Here is a 14435-nt window from a genome sequence, read left to right as displayed (position 1 = left end):
GTATGGTTCTGCCCTCTACTGGTCCATCTTCACCACGGATTTATTATATAGATGGTACTTGCTGTTTTTCTATCTGCTTTATGCTGGGTACACAATGGCAGATATATTGGCCGATCAATTGGGTGCCCGTCAGCCTGTGTGTACCAGGGATATATCTGTGAACAACGTCATTCACAGACCTATTGTGTTGGCTCTGCTGCACAGCCGATGCCTAATATATCTGCAGACATATTGGGGCATTGTGCAGTGTGTACGGGCCTACTGACCACCCATACACTTGCAGCAGAGGCCGCGGGGAGAGGCGCGACATGCCCCCAGCCAGCGGGACCCGCGGCAGAAGACAGATAATGGTGTTAAGTGTGTATGAACAACCATCAGCAGCAGATATATCTGTTCAGTGTGTACCCAGCTTTATTCTGGGATATTGCAAAGTGCTGAAGTCTCAAGAGATTACCTCATCTCAATGGTTTCCTGTCACGGCTTTCCCACTGCCATGGTCACAACCTTTTGGAGAGTCTGGGGCAGGGCAACGTTGCAGCTGAGCAGCAGTCTGCTACCCACCTAGTGAGAAAAAAATGGTACAATATAAATTGCAGCAGGTGGTTCTATTAAGCCACCGGCCAACCCGGAAAGTTCTGGTATGGCCTATGGTCAATCTGCCCATGAATGGACCCAACTATTTCCAGTTAGGGGAAATTTTAATGCTATGGCATACTATGACATTATGCACATTATGATATTATGTATGCTTCCAACTTTGGGACAACAATTTGGGGAAGGCCCTCTCTTGTTTCAGTATTACAAAGCCCTTGGCACAGCGATGTCCATCAAAAATGATTTGCCAGGTTTGGTGTGGAAGAGCTTTATTCAGTGTGCACAGAGCCTTGAGCTCAACTCCATATTAATGTCCATGTTAACTGAATGAGATGTTCAACAAACACAAATGGTTGTGTAGTCTGAGTGTTCACATATTTTTAGCTATGTAGTGTATATAGGATAATGGGGTTGCATGTTACATATACAGTATATCAAACAAACATGTTTTAATATCCTCATTACTATTTCAAAATGTTGAGGTATAGATAGTTTTACATTTTTATTACACTGTATATTTAAATTTGTTTTACTCAGAGCCAGTGGCTGCAATTTGACACAAAATTCGGATAACTGAACATGAGATGTGTGTGTGTGGGGGGGGCGACGACAATTACTGCACAGTATATAAAACAGGATTTCAGGATTTGAGATTTCCAGGGACCTATAGAGATGTGGATGCTATACATAGTTAGACAATTATGTGTATGAATCTAGAATAACAGAAACCTCTTTTATTTTGATATTGAGAAAATAAGGTCATACAGTAGTTATTTGTGTTTTTTTTTAAACTGCAATTTCTTCAGTTGTGCCTTCTGTACATGTCCTATTTAGCTTGCGGTAAATGCTTTTCCAATGAGGTGATACCCAGAATAATAGTATTTTTTTTTTTACTAAAGCACACATAAGCATCAGCTTGGTTAAACTACTTATGACAGGGATAGTTGAACTGACGCTTCAGCAGGAATATAAAGTGAAGGCAACAGACATTAACATTAGTTTGCTTTAAATTCCAAGCACTGCACACCAAATGTGGCAGATTAGATAAATTCCCCTCCCTAGGCATTTGACTCTGAATTATGACTCAAGTGTAAAGTCATAAATCAATGCCATCAAACCCGATACTCGGTCTTCATATTTTTGACCCTTTTGAAATTAAATACTTATGCATCTTTATGAATTCTGCATAGGGTTTCTGCATTTCAGATGCAATAATTCTTTACAACCTACAGTATAAAGTGAATATCTCATAACCTTCCATCTCTATCCACTTTCCCTGTCTCTCTGCCCTTTTAGACTATCCCCTCTTTCTCAGCTGTCAGAACCCTTTCTCTTAAACTCTCTCTCTGATAAATTTTTTCCCTTACTCTATCCCGACCATTCTTTCTCACCACAATTTCTGCCTTTGGGGGTAATCAGAGGTGGATGCAGTTGCAATAGAAGCTGTTACACTGCGTCTTTATGTTAATGCCGTGAGCGATGGGCGTCCTGTTAAGACTTGCCTATTGCTGGCGTAGAATATACGAGGATCCGTGGCCACTGGTGTCAGTGGAATTGTGTCTTTAGATGCAGTTGCTGATAGTGACATGCTCGTGACACACCCCTGTCTGTTAGCCACCCGTCATAATTGCTTGCTCCCAATGCTTTCCCTGCTTCAGACTCAGAATCACCAAATTTCTCCAAAGAACATTTGTGTTGTAATTTCCTCTACTCTTTTTTCTAGATAAAAATATAAATGATGACTGAATACATTATTATAGTTGTTTAGCAGTGCATGCTTTCAATCTAAGGAAAAACATAAATAAGATAAAATTATAACAAGTTGTTTTATCATTTTTGATCCTAGTGACATCAACCTTGACATGGTTAAACTTTCAAGAAACATCTTAGCACAAAATCAGCCATATAATAAGTTGTATTTAGATTTGTGTGCTCATTTCATTGAAATGGTGTAAAATTTATCCCTGATGTCTTCCTGTATAATATTAAATACAATTACATATGTACACCCTATACACACAGGGCGTGAGTCAGGAAGGAACGCACGGATGCAGACGCACGCAATTGGCCAATGTTTCACAGTCTGCACAAGCATCTGGGTCGCAGTGCGCAAACCGCTCACTGCGTCTGCAAAAGCGAGCGCAGTGAATGTACGCAGACCCAGGGCAAAGTGATTGACAGGAAGTGCCGTTTGTGGGTGGATACAGGGAGTGGCCGGCCGAATGCAGGCATGCCAGTGCATTTGCTCCCTGTTATAGGGGTGTGCTTAAATAAGCCACTGAGATGCCAGACTAAACTTGGTGTCCCGCTGCGTGCAGGAAGTCTATCAACTCTTGCGGCAGGGTCAGGTCTACCTTTAGTCTGCATGCTGCTCCCATGTTACTCGATGTTCCCAATGTTTTCTCAGCCTTGCGCATCAGTATGGACGTTAGCGGAGGATAAAGGGGGCGGCATTATGTAGTGCTGGGCGTCTGCATCTTTGTGCTCCGATTGCCGTGCGTATGCATTCATTAGCATATTCTCACAGCAGCCAATTGTGTGTGTCTGCATCCGTGCGTACCTTGCTGAATCAGGCCCACAGTCCATTATTTTCACTCTTGGAAAGCATTAGCAACTCCATCGATGGCCATCCTGACTGGATAGAACAGTGGGCCACGGGTCAATCATGTCTGGGAGCTGAGCCTAATGACATGATGCAGGGGCTGAACTTCGCTACACAGGGTCAAAAAGCATTGCTGACTGATTGCCGTCGATGATGGAAAATCATAAGATCTCCACCATAGATCGCAAAAACCGTCGACCATTAGTGGTAAACTTTCACTGGTTGTTAATCGTCGATGTTGAAGGCCATCCCACACTTCAATCCAAAGATATCAACATGTACCAAGGGGAACAGGCTAAGAACAACTTTTAGCAGTTTTTTTAACATCTACTTAACACCTTTGACCTGTAGAGTCTGCCACATTTGTAGGACTGCTAATATTTTAAACACAAAGAATCTGGGCCTATTTCAGAAGTGGATGTAATACCGATGTTTGTGCAGTTAACCAATTGTTTGCTGCTGCGCATGCTCAAAAAGTCCTGAAAACCCCAATGGCGCATGCATTCCCCTAAGTATAAGCAGAGTCTGCTGTTGTGTATTTAGGCACTGGCATTAGAACTGGTGATGCAAAACCATGGGCTTTCCATGGTGGTATCTAGAAGATGGCCTGAAGTGAAAGCAAAAAAAAGTCTGTCTCATGGGCATGTCACGGGCATGGCAGTGAACACGGCTGCATTCCCAGACGTAGAGCCACAGCAACAGAGGCCATGTCTAGCTGGAGTTCAGAAGGAGACAGTTCGCCAGCCATAAGCTTGTGCAAGTGTCAATGGTGAATAAATAAATAAATTGCAGCCAAAGCTGCTACTGCATCCACCTAAATCAGGCCGTCTATGGTGTACAAAGAGCACTTCTGAAATGGAACAGTCATCTACATCATGGAGGTGGCATTTTAACGTTCTATCTATCAATTCACTAGGAAATAGGGACATCACTAAGATGAAGCATCATATGAATATTATTAAAATAAAGATTCACAAAAGTAAATCATAACGAGTGGTCTGGACTTCCCCTATATAAATCTAGTAAAAGACAAGTTAGGGATCTGAAATTTAATACAGTAGTTTGCAATTACATGAATGTTAGAAGAAACACTTTTAGGTCAACATATACTTTTGCAATGTTGTTTTCTTTGAACAGTAACCTGTAAGTCAGCTGCTGATTTTGCTTATGTCTTCTGCCCTGCTTAAAAGAATAATTGTTGGTGACTCAGGCATAAACACAGGAACTGAGTAGTAGTAATGAAAAGCCTCAAATCTTATTTCCCTGCATTAGTGATAACAGGTCGGTGGACACCAATAGCTGGTGAGGTATATAAAAAGCATAAAGATGAAGGTCACTGGAACTGATCAAAAGTCCATAGCAGAGGATAAGGCAATAATGAGACAGAGTAGAGATAAGATAAAGACAGCAATTTCAAGGACAGAGAGCTGGAAACATACAGTAGTAGAGGTCAGCTGGAAAATAGGCTGAAACACTGGCAGGTCACGGGGAAGATTGCAGCAGAAGTTTAAGAAACAATTTTAATGTATAGCAGATTGGGACCAGACTGAGGGTCTGATTCATGCAGCGTATGCAATGGCAATTACGTACGCAGATCGAGCGATTGTTAACCACTGCGCATGCGTATGCACTGCACTGCATGTGCACTGCGATTACAAACGCACTGAGGAATCCATCACAGAGTGAGTAATGGGATGTGAACATTTGGGGGTGGTGACAGGGGCGTGGTTGTGTGTTTGTTTGAACTCAGTTTCATGGACTAACATGAAAGCCACTGCGATTGCATACACAGCTTGAGTGCTCACTGCGTGCGACGAGACAGTTTCTGCGGCTTGTCAGAACTTGTGTAAATATTGCATGATGGCCGATGTGCGTCGATGGTACCAATGTATATGCAGGAGCGCGAGATATTATGGATGTCAGAAAGCAGCAGTGGGCGTCTCTATGCCAGCTGAGCTGTGGCAGGCATTAGCATATTTTTGCAGCTGCGTTTCGTGTGCATTTGCAGCTGCGTATGCAATAGCTACCCTTACTGTATCAGGCCCTCATTCCAGGCTGCAGCAGATAACAATAACAAAGCAAAGCTGGATGCTGAAAGTCTGTTTAAATGCCCTGTTGGTGGCAGATCTAGCTGTAGAACATACAAAATTTGGTTAGTTTCTTCAGCAAATACATATACACATTTCTTTCTCTTTCTTTACCATGTCCTCTTACTGTTCAGTGACAAATTAAAGTTACCCCTCTTACCAACACATACATTTTATCACTAGACTAGGGCCTCTTTATTTGTGCAGCTCCTCACTGCTGTGGACAAGCCCCACTTGTCCTTCGCAGGCTGACTGTATATACAGAGGAGGAGCCCAACTTGTCTTCCATAGCAAAGTGGTTAAAGAGGCTATCATTAAAAAGGCAAAACCAATTGTTTTTGCCTATTAAATTATTACCCCTTCAAAACATCAGGCAAACTCGCCAGAAACTCACCGATGTCTACAAGTTGCAGGCTATTACATTTAACCCACAATATAGTACTAGTTTGTATACACCTTGTACATGCATCCCAATTAGTTACAAGGAGATGGGTACATTTCAAATTATTTTATCTGTATGTAGGAACTTGGCGTAAAGTTTTTACTGATTTAAAGTATTAATATGTAGTATGTCTTATTTGTGTATCCTACCTTCACTGGTAAGTGGAACACACTTACCAATGTCCAGGAGGTACAGCCGTTTTGTAGCCAGAAGTAACATTCATTAGATTACAGCCTAAGAACCAGTTACATCGCTGATAAACATCACAACCAGCATTTATTAGGCATAATATATATGACACTGCATTGTGCAGTTTGTACCCAGCATTACTTGTTCTTTTTTTCCTTTACTCCCACCAGAATCAGAAATCTTACTGAAAAGTCCAAACCACAGTGGGCTTTACCCCTCAACTGTTACGATTTTGACAAACCTATTCTAGACCTCTAAAGTGGGGAATGTTTCATCAAACAGTGGGCATTTTTGTGCGGATAAGGCAGTGTTTTTTGACTATCAGGACACTCGTTTTTTTGTTGCAATTTCTCATTTTTGGCAGCCACGACGCTGGGACCAACCAAGATAAGAATTTCTGCATTCTCTTATTAAAAGTCCATGTGGACTTTTGTCACTGTAAATGACTAGATAAGTTCATATAACTCAGGTTACCATTAAGCCTGCAGAGATTTAGGTGAAATGCTTTATTTGGCTTAAGGGAACCATCATCCAAGGGCTCTCTTTATTTTCCATTTCCAAAATTGGCAGTTTGCAACTAGATGTACACAAAAAACTCTCAAACATTGAGGAAAGATCTGGGACATACAGTAAATAGGACATGTATTGGTCCATGCAGTCCTCAATCCACTCAAACATATTCCCAAACTCCCCGAAACACACTCCCACACCCCAACAAAAGGTTCTTTGCCCTTTGGCTGCCAAAACAAGTGACTTTGGGAAATAGTTTAAAGCAATTCTGGTGTATTTTGCCAATTTTTTTAGGGCTTGTTGCCCAGGGAAAATGTGCTTTGTATGTGTTTTTAACAAGTTTTCTATGTGCTTATGATAATTTGCCTATTTACCAATACAGTCTACAGTATATTAATAATAACACAAGTGCAGAGTTAAAATCTTTGAACACTAGCAATGAACACATAATAAACAATTCATCCTAATTTACATGTTGTTTTCAGATGTAAGCGATAGTGGATAGGTGTGAATCAGCCCATAATAAACCGAAATGCTACAGCCCCTACAAGGCTGACAAACATCATGGCTTTATATTCAGCTGCTGGAAAATATAACGATTTTACCAGTACCCTGACAGAATATCTGAGACACAGACAAACCGTACATTTGCTGACATCTGTGACAATAAGAAAATAGCAGGCACATTTTTTTCCAATAAGCGTTTCATTTTGAATCACAGATTTTATCAGTACACTTCTTGTGCCTTCTGCACTATTCATAGCCTGTATTTCTGTATTTTTCAGAGGTCAGTGCTCGTAATATCAGCGATCAGACAGTTTATGATGTAGCTTATTATTTGCAACATAAAAGAGTACAAGTGTCAAGGATGGATTTATGTCCCTATAGTGCTTTGCAGCCCAGACCTATCATTTGTGATAAATTGTATCTGCTGCTTATGCATATATGTGTCTGTGTATTAGCACATGCTGTTGAGTTGTGAATTTCTTAAAACATAACATCTCTGGGTGTAATTGGATCATAAATTGTAACTGTGACTGGAGTGGGGATAAATGAGTGATTTAATAAAAAAAGGTTTTAAAAACAAGATTCATGCAAATGTATGTTAGAAACTGAATGCAGCATGTTCAGCAGCAGAACAGGAACTTGGCACATTTCTAGCTTATGTGCGATTATTGATAAAACAAACGGTTTCATTTCACCTTTCTCAGGCTTTGCTTTAAAAGATGAAAAGCCAAAAAATTATGTTTGTACCAGAGATCATGTGCGTTATTTTCTGTTTACTTTGCAAGTCCCTAATTCGTTCATTTGATGTGTGTTTTCTTGTCTTACATCGGCTATTGTCAGATGTTTTCTGTACCATCTTATATGTTGCTTACTGCCATTTTGTGCTACAGTATTTGATGCATTTCAAGCTTCTAGTAGTGGAACTACACTTTGATGATATAACCATATTCCAGATGATAGGGATGTAAGTGGAATCTGCGTGATACAGTAGCAGAATTAATCTTACGGACATCTTTAAGAATATTCGCACTGATTTCAGTACCAGCATAGAAAGGTCATAGAAACAGCACATTATAATATAGTAGAATGTACAGTCAAAATATTTGAAAACACATCACCTGTCTTAAAATAACAGGTTTTATCAAACCTTCTATACAAAAATATCTATAAAGATACCTTTATAGGTAGTACTCATACTTAACCAGTGTGAGTACGGTACGAAACATCGATATTTATTTATACACATAATTTAGTCGGGGATTCTTATGCTTCATGCAAGAATACCCGTCATAGGAACAACATCTCTGAAAATACGTTTGTCTTCTCTCCTTTTATTTTTAACATCTCAACGTGAGGACACATTTTAGAGAAGAATTAATTACCATTTGATTTACATCCAGCGACGTAAGAACCATATCCCAAAGGTCTTGTGAACAGTTTGAACTATTGAAATCGTTCTTCTTGGAGCGCAAGTGAGGACAGTGTTTCTTGTTTTTGTTTATCTGATTTTTGGGTGGTCGGTGATCCACACTCTACATTGTCCACCTGCAGCTTCCTGCGCATTGACTAGATTCTATATATTGTGTATTTATCCAGCAATTATTTCCTGGTTTTGCTATAATATGGAACTTTGTTGGACACAGCTTTTGAGAATGATTTTTAAGCTGCTAATATGTGCACGGGATATTAGATGGAAAAGTGATAGAAAATATTATAACTGCTTTTAGCTATGTGTTCTGTCATGTTGTTGTTGTTGTTGTTTGAAATATTAATTTGCCCCAAAAGGGTCTGCCTGTTCTTTCCAAGCAGTGAACTTCCCTTTGGTTGTAAGCTTTATCTATTATCAATTTTGCTGGAAGATGATCACAGTAATTATATTGAGGCAAAGGTTGCCTCCTATTCCTTAACGGTTGAATAACCCTTGTTCAGAATGTAAAATTTTTAAATTCTATCAATGTTACTAGAACAATCAGTATAAATGGAATTTATTTATACATGTGACGGCATACTGGTTTAATGAATTTCTATAAAATCCACTGTATTGTTGGGGAAAGCATGATTAGAGAGAGCACATTTTATTGCATATGTAATTAACGATGTCCAGAATAATTGTTTAAAAATTATGAGAAGCCAAAAAAATGGATTCACCAATTCTATATATGATAATAAAAAATGTAATTATATGATAAAAAAAAAAACCTCAGCTCTACATAACTAACCTTTGATTTGAGGCCTGCCCTCCATATATACACAGTTAGCTCTTTGTACTTTTTGGTTCGATGTACAAAATAATGCTGTACCATTATTATTTGTGTAAAACAATAACAAAAAATAAAAACCCTCAGTTCTGATTACATTATGGTTAAAAATAGACAAACATAAAGAAAGTAACATTATGCTACAATATATATTACTGCTAGGGCTGTAGTTTAAAGCAGGTGTAGGCAATGTTTTTCTCTTGGGTGCTAGATGTTCAAATTTCAAGACCCATAAATTTGCTGGAGTGCCACCATTACAAAATATACAAACACTTACAAAAGTAATAGATAGATACAATATTATAGCTTTCTTGTTCTCCATTTTTGAAGCTTGTTTGCTCAGGTTAGTTTGATATTTTGTCATCTGAAGACTTACTGTTAGCCCTAGGATGATCTGTTTGGGGCTGGAGAATGCTTTGGCATGGAGACCCCATACTCTGTGTCTCCCTGCTGTGGTATTAGCACCCCAGCTGGTTCAGCCAGCTGCTGGTTATAGCAAAATAGGGGGAACCCCACACATTTTTTTCCCTGATTTTCCAGTCCCAGAATGGGCACAGAGGTCTAGGGCTGTATGTTGGTGTATTTCAAACTTCTATTTTGGCCCGAGTTTGTTCCATGTATGATTTTGTTTGCAATAGGATTCTTAGTAAATCCCTTTGTTGTATTCCTGTCTATGGAAAGTACTTTTGAGTTGGTTCGATGGTGTATTGACCTCTATTTGTGTGTTTGGCCATGTTATGCAGATAGAAATGTGTTTATACACCTGTGTATGCCTTTGGTAAATCTCTGTGTTAGAAAATCAGGCAAAACAGGCCCAGAAATGTAATCTCGGACAGACATGATTCTTGGTTAATATATCCCTCAGAGTCCAACGTCAAATCATTGTAATGTTGTGGGTTAACCTCTCAAGAGCCACTAATATCTGTCTCTCCAATGTTTTCAGAGACATAATTATCGAATTAACCTATGCTGAATGGCATGTGGGAATTTCTCCTCAGGTGTGTGTCATGAAGTTCAGGCCTTAGAATTTCTTCCAATTAAAATACTGAATTCTAGCAAACCTTTAACCTAAAATGTCAGTCAATGTTAGGTTTAAATAGTGGACTTGTCATATACACATAGTTGAAGCAGATGTTTCCTGGGCTGAACCCACTGTTAATGATTGCAACACTAAATTCATTAGGAGCCAGTCCCATCACAGAGCTCTGAAGCAAACAATCAGCTACCTGTCTCTACTGAATGTAGGTGACAGGTTCATTTTGGTCAGTTATGATGAGTCCATATTTTTTCTAATTCTTTTTGTCTAAATTCAGTCGTCTAGAAAATATAGTTTACTCAAGTCTATAATTTTTCGTCTTAGAGAAAGCTTATTATGTTTAAAGGAAATGACAGTGTACAATATATAATATGCTAAACACTTGTTGTGGAACAGTGTTTTGCTTATTTATAGTGAATACCAAATCTCAGGGAATTCCTAGCTACAAAGAAAAAGGACACCTGCCCTCCCCATATTTACAGCAACATACTAGAAGACTGTCACTCCAAGGTCACTAGTTCTTGTCAAGGTTGCACCTACTTCAGTGAGTTTGAATTAATATGCCTTGTCCACATATTAAATACACTAGGATAGCACCCAAAATACACCTATAGTATAATAACCTACCAATAAATAAATAGAATGCTTTATCAAATCCACACTGAGTAAATACAATGCTTTTTAATACCCATAATACTGAGATTTTGGGTTCCGTGTGTAGGATTGCAGGATGACACCAGAAATCTATTGCAGCTACTTTTTTCGTATCTGTGCTTCACAGACATTTAACTTAATTTTAAAGGTTTTGCTCCATGACTACAGTAAATAGAAGTTCAGCAAGAAATTATTAGGGTCATGTACCATATCTGCCATATCTTTGGGCCTTATTTATTAAAATGGTACAAGGAGTAGTGATGTACTATACAACAGAGCAGCCAATATGATGCTAGCTTTTATTAGCTAGACTACAGAGAACAATCCGATGATATCTAATTGCTGCAGCTTACAACACATTGATATTTGCAACATGTAATGAAAAGTCCCTTTATTTTATGCTGTGCTCTCTGCATCCAAAAGATATGCATGAAAATGTTTTTGTAAATGTTAAGATGTACATTACTTACAGAGACTGCCAGCAACATTCCCACTGTTGGACATGTAATGCACATGGGTACATATATATGTGCACCTAGTGGGCTGCTGCCTGCTTGGTAGTCTTGGATTGCTAATTGCTTGCTGCACATCTTTGCTAAATAAATTTGAATAAAAATAAATATAGCTGATTAATATGCCGTGTGACATTGTTTTTGTTATCTGCTGTGTGTTCATGTCTATATTATACATTATGTATGCTATGCATATATAAAGAGTTTACTTATTTCTACAGTATATGAGAGTCTTGGATCCTCAATATGAAAATACTGTACTAGACTCTGACAATCTCAAATTCTACAGTAAAACAGACATTTCCAATTCACACTGTTGAGCAGACAGTGGTAATTGGATGTACAAGTCTCAGCATGGCATTTTACACAGCATCTGACAGACCATGTTAATAAGTAGCTGTAGATTCAAGCCACATTTCCTATCTCTGCTCTTATAAAATGTAATTTCTATTCACTTTGCATTAAAACTTATTCAGTTCAGGCATATGATGACCATAGAATATTTGTTAACTACTTTATCCGAGTCTGTATCTTCTGACTGTTCTATGTTCCTTTTTAGGCTCATAACAGAAATTTATTATCCATTGATTTTGATCACATCACCAGAACAGGAAAAATCTATGATGACCACCGAAAATTTACTCTTCGAATTCTATATGATAAAACTGGAAATCCCATCCTATGGTCACCAAACAGCAAGTATCATGAAGTAAACATCACATATTCCCCTACTGGGCGAGTAACTTCTATTCAAAGAGGAACATGGACTGAGAAAATAGAATATGATGAAAATGGAAAGATGTTGTCAAGAATTTGGGCCAATGGTAAAATATGGAGTTATGCTTATGAGGAAAAGGTAAATGTTTCAAGTTTCAAAATGATTCATCTGTTTTATGCTACACCTTACAATGCAGTGTCATTACACAATCCCATTAACAATGATTAATAGCTGAGTGTGTTGGAAGGAATACCTTGTTCCTAACTTTAACTGACTGAAGCCCTATTTATTATTTCACTCAATAATAATTACCAATCACCTTACTAACACAATAGAAAGCAAAGAAAAGCTATTACATTGAGTTTCATCTATCTTTTGTGATTGAATGATTCACTTTTATTTCTGCATGACTGAGAAAGTCACATTATCACAACACTTTAATGGGATTTAAAGAAAAGCAGAAGTCATGTGTTACATTTTAGACATAAAAAAAACTCCTTAAAACAATCTGTGAAAAAAAAATATCTGGAATTTTATTATGTTTTTAAATAGCAAGTGACATTTTTGACTCACCAATAAATAAATTTCTTTGGATAATAAGTGCATAGCACAGTGGTTCCCAAACGTTTTGAATCATGGTACCCTAAAGTATCAGCATTGTTTTCACGGCACCCCTTAGTTTAAGTTTGTTATTGAAAGATTCAGAAATAATGTAGTAAACTAGTAAAGTGAAGTAAATTGTGTTTACCTGTCATCCTTAGGTTCAGTTATGTGGTGGTGGACAGGTTTGCGCCACTGTTTGTCCACATATTTACATTACATTGTCCTTAAATAATTTGATTTGGTGCTGGACCACCAACCTGAGGCACCCCTGCAAGTGTCCCGTGGCACCCCAGGGTGCCACGGCGCACAGTTTGGGAACCACTTGCATAGCACATTATAAAAGGGTAATTTTTTAAGATGCTTGCAGATAGTGCCATTTTAGTTGGTCAATTCGGTTAACGTGATTTTCAGCATACCATATGAATTTGCCTAACCTAATTTGGTCAGATTGGAATTGATTGCATATGACAGAATACAGTTTGACACCAATAACCTTTGTCACATTTGTGAATTTGCCAATTGACCTGGAAGTAAAGATGCCTTATGAAGCATTGTACTGCCCTCTGCAAGGCAGCTTCAGCATGCCGCCCCTCAGGTCCCGGCACCCTCAGGCAGATGCCTAAAGCTGCCTAATGGAAACGTCAGCCCTGACTGTAATTTGGATTCTAAATCAAACTCCTGCAAAACATGACCAGATCTATTCATTATCCCTGTGCGTGGCCAAATTGATCTCCAGATCCTGTTGTCTCCTTTAGCCCTCCCCTCACTCTATGCATTGTAAACCAAATGAGATCAAACTCACGCAAAAAAAATCATTGTGCCAAGGTAAGCTGACTAATTTGTCATGCTGATTACGTAATGATCCCCTCAATTTTCAATGCTGTGTGATTGTTAGCACTTTATGAATAAACAGATAATAATATTAATAGATCTTACAATCAGAACAATAGTTTAAAATTCAATAACTCCCAGTTTACTAATAAATATAACTAGAAGGACTAAAAAAACGAATTGAATTAATAAACTAAGAAAAATTAATAAAGATGCATAGTAACACAAGATATGCATGTACTTGAGCAAAACAAGTGCTGGAGAAATTGTCGCTTTAAAGTCCCAATTAAAAGGTAAAAAATAGTCTAGAGTAATTGTAAAACCAATTAAAAGTGTTTTAATGCATTTTCAGATTCTATTTAGCCGGTTAGTGTTTATGATGTTTATGATGCAAATAATAACTTTTATGTTTATGCTATCTTGTTTCAGACTATAAGCCTCTTTCTGCATAGCCAACGGCGTTACATCTTTGAATACGATCATTCAGATTACCTTGCCTCTGTAACGATGCCTAACATGGTCCGCCATAGTCTGCAGACAATGCTATCTGTTGGTTATTTCCGAAATATTTATAGCCCGCCAGACAACGTTGGTGCTTTCATTCAAGATTACAGTGGGGACGGGCGACTTCTGATGACATTACATCTTGGAACAGGACGGAGAGTTTTTTATAAATACACCAAGCAAACAAGGCTCTCCGAAATTCTATATGACACTACTCAGGTTACATTTACCTATGAAGAATCCAGCGGAGTCATTAAAACAATTCACCTAATGCATGAGGGATTTGTGTGTACTATTAGATACAGACAAACAGGTACGTAATACAGCACCTATTGTACATATGGATAATAAGTGCTTTTTTAAATAAACAAATTGAATTATCTAGTTA

At 38.3% G+C, this 14435-nt stretch overlaps 1 protein-coding gene across 1 annotated transcript in view; it reads left to right on the top strand.

Annotated features, from left to right (window-relative positions):
• Positions 1-14435, top strand: part of LOC148436209 (teneurin-1-like) — a gene marked incomplete at its 5' end in the record, with an annotated part of 72647 nt that overhangs the window by 39375 nt on the left and 18837 nt on the right. The window contains 2 exons of the mRNA XM_088465210.1: positions 11951-12247; positions 13973-14360. Coding sequence (XP_088321336.1) covers positions 11951-12247; positions 13973-14360 — 685 coding nt within the window. The remainder of the gene's footprint in view (positions 1-11950; positions 12248-13972; positions 14361-14435) is intronic.

The sequence above is a fragment of the Taudactylus pleione genome, unplaced genomic scaffold (genome assembly GCF_031769625.1).
Source record: "Taudactylus pleione unplaced genomic scaffold, aTauple2 ptg001908l, whole genome shotgun sequence".
In the NCBI taxonomy this organism is placed as follows: Eukaryota; Metazoa; Chordata; class Amphibia; order Anura; family Myobatrachidae; genus Taudactylus; species Taudactylus pleione.
This window is presented reverse-complemented; position numbering and strand designations above follow the sequence as displayed.